The sequence below is a fragment of the Numida meleagris genome, unplaced genomic scaffold, assembly GCF_002078875.1.
Source record: "Numida meleagris isolate 19003 breed g44 Domestic line unplaced genomic scaffold, NumMel1.0 unplaced_Scaffold380, whole genome shotgun sequence".
In the NCBI taxonomy this organism is placed as follows: Eukaryota; Metazoa; Chordata; class Aves; order Galliformes; family Numididae; genus Numida; species Numida meleagris.
In genome coordinates, this window is record NW_018364604.1 from 67854 (window position 1) to 69435 (window position 1582).

The window sequence follows — 1582 nt, forward strand, 5'->3', positions numbered from 1 at the left end:
GATTTTGGGGGGGTGGGAGGGGGGAGGGGTTTCAGTTCCTTCTCATGGTGTCATGGATCCACCGGGTGTATTTGCAGAGGTTGACGTAGACGCCGGGTTTTTGGGGGTCCCCGCAGACGCCCGGACCCCACGAGACGATGCCCTGGAGTTGTCCATCGCACACGAGGGGCCCCCCGGAGTCGCCCTGATGAGGGAAGAGGGGCAACGCTTTTTGGGGGGGGCAGGAGGGGAGCAGGGGGGACCCGGGGTCTCCCAGCCCCATAGAATCGCTCCGAATTTGGAGTTATTTGGGGCCGTAAAACTGGCCCAAATTTGGGATTACTTTTGGGGTGACACGATGTGGGGGAAGGGGTCCAGGTCTCATAGTCCCCACAGTCCAGGTCGAACCCCCCCATAGAACCCCCCTGAGTTTGGGACCGATTTGGGTCATAGAACTGCCCCAAATTTGGGACCGTTTGGGGGGTCACGCGTTGCGGGGCGGGTCCAGGTCTCACACCCCCCTAGAACCACCCCAAATTTGGAGTCATTTTGGGCCATAAAATTGCCCTCAATTTGGGACTGTTTCGGGTCATAGAACCACCCCAAATTTGGGAATATTTTGGGTCACAGAACCACTCCAAATTTGGGACCAGATTGGGCCATAGAACCGCCCCAAATTTGGGACCTTTTTTGGGGTGACACACTGTGGGGGAGTCCAGGTCTCACACCCCCATAGAACTGTCCCAAATTTGGGGTCGTTTGGGGCCGTAAAATCGCCCCAAATTTGGGTCTGTTTCGGGTCATAGAAATGCCCCAAATTTGGGTCTGTTTTGGGCCATAGAACCACCCCAAACTTGGGACTGCTTTTGGGGTGACACATTGTGTGGGGTGCAAGGATCCAGGTCTCACGCCCCCATAGAACCGCCCCAAATTTGGGACCGTTTTGGGGTCACACATTTTGAGGTGTCCGAGTCTCATGTCCCCATAGAACCGCCCCCAAATTTGGGACCGTTTTGGGTCATAGAACCGCCCCCAAATTTGGGATCTCCCCCCCCCCACCCCCATAAAAGGATTTTTTGCCGAGCTCTGCACCCACCTGGCAGGAGTCGGCGCGGTTGCGGTGTTCTCCGGCGCACACCATGTTGGCGGTGATGGAGCCCGGGTAGATGCGCCGGCACCGCTCTTCCGGGACGATGGTGACCTTGGCGCAGTGGAGATCTTCGGGGAAGGTGACTGGAGGTGACAGAGGACACGGGGTTACGTCGGGAATCCCCGGCCGTGACCTCCCAAATTCTCATCCCCTTGGTTTTCTGCTTGGCTCCAATGGGGAACCCGAGGGGGCAACCCAGGAGAAGGTCGTCCCAAAAGTTGTAGGACCTCCAGCCCATGGTTCATAAGGAGAAGGTCATCCCAAAAGTTGTAGGACCTCCAACTCCTGGTTCATAAGAAGGTCAGCTGAAGGTTGTAGGACCTCCAACCTCCCCCCCAATCTGTAGGGAGAAGGTCAACCAAAGGTTGTAGGACCTCCAACCCCTGATCCATAAGGAAAAGGTCATCCAAAAGTTGTAGGACCTCCAACTCCTGGTTCTTAAGGAGAAGATCA

The 1582-nt window shown here is 56.4% G+C and overlaps 1 protein-coding gene across 1 annotated transcript in view; it reads right to left on the minus strand.

Moving 5' to 3' along the window:
- Nucleotides 1-6: 6 nt before the first annotated feature.
- LOC110391482 (kallikrein-8-like) overlaps nt 7-1582 on the minus strand; it is a gene marked incomplete at its 5' end in the record, with an annotated part of 16027 nt that continues 14451 nt past the window's right edge. Inside the window, 2 exons of the mRNA XM_021383376.1 lie at nt 7-184; nt 1076-1212. Of these exons, the coding sequence (XP_021239051.1) occupies nt 32-184; nt 1076-1212 (290 nt within the window). The remainder of the gene's footprint in view (nt 185-1075; nt 1213-1582) is intronic.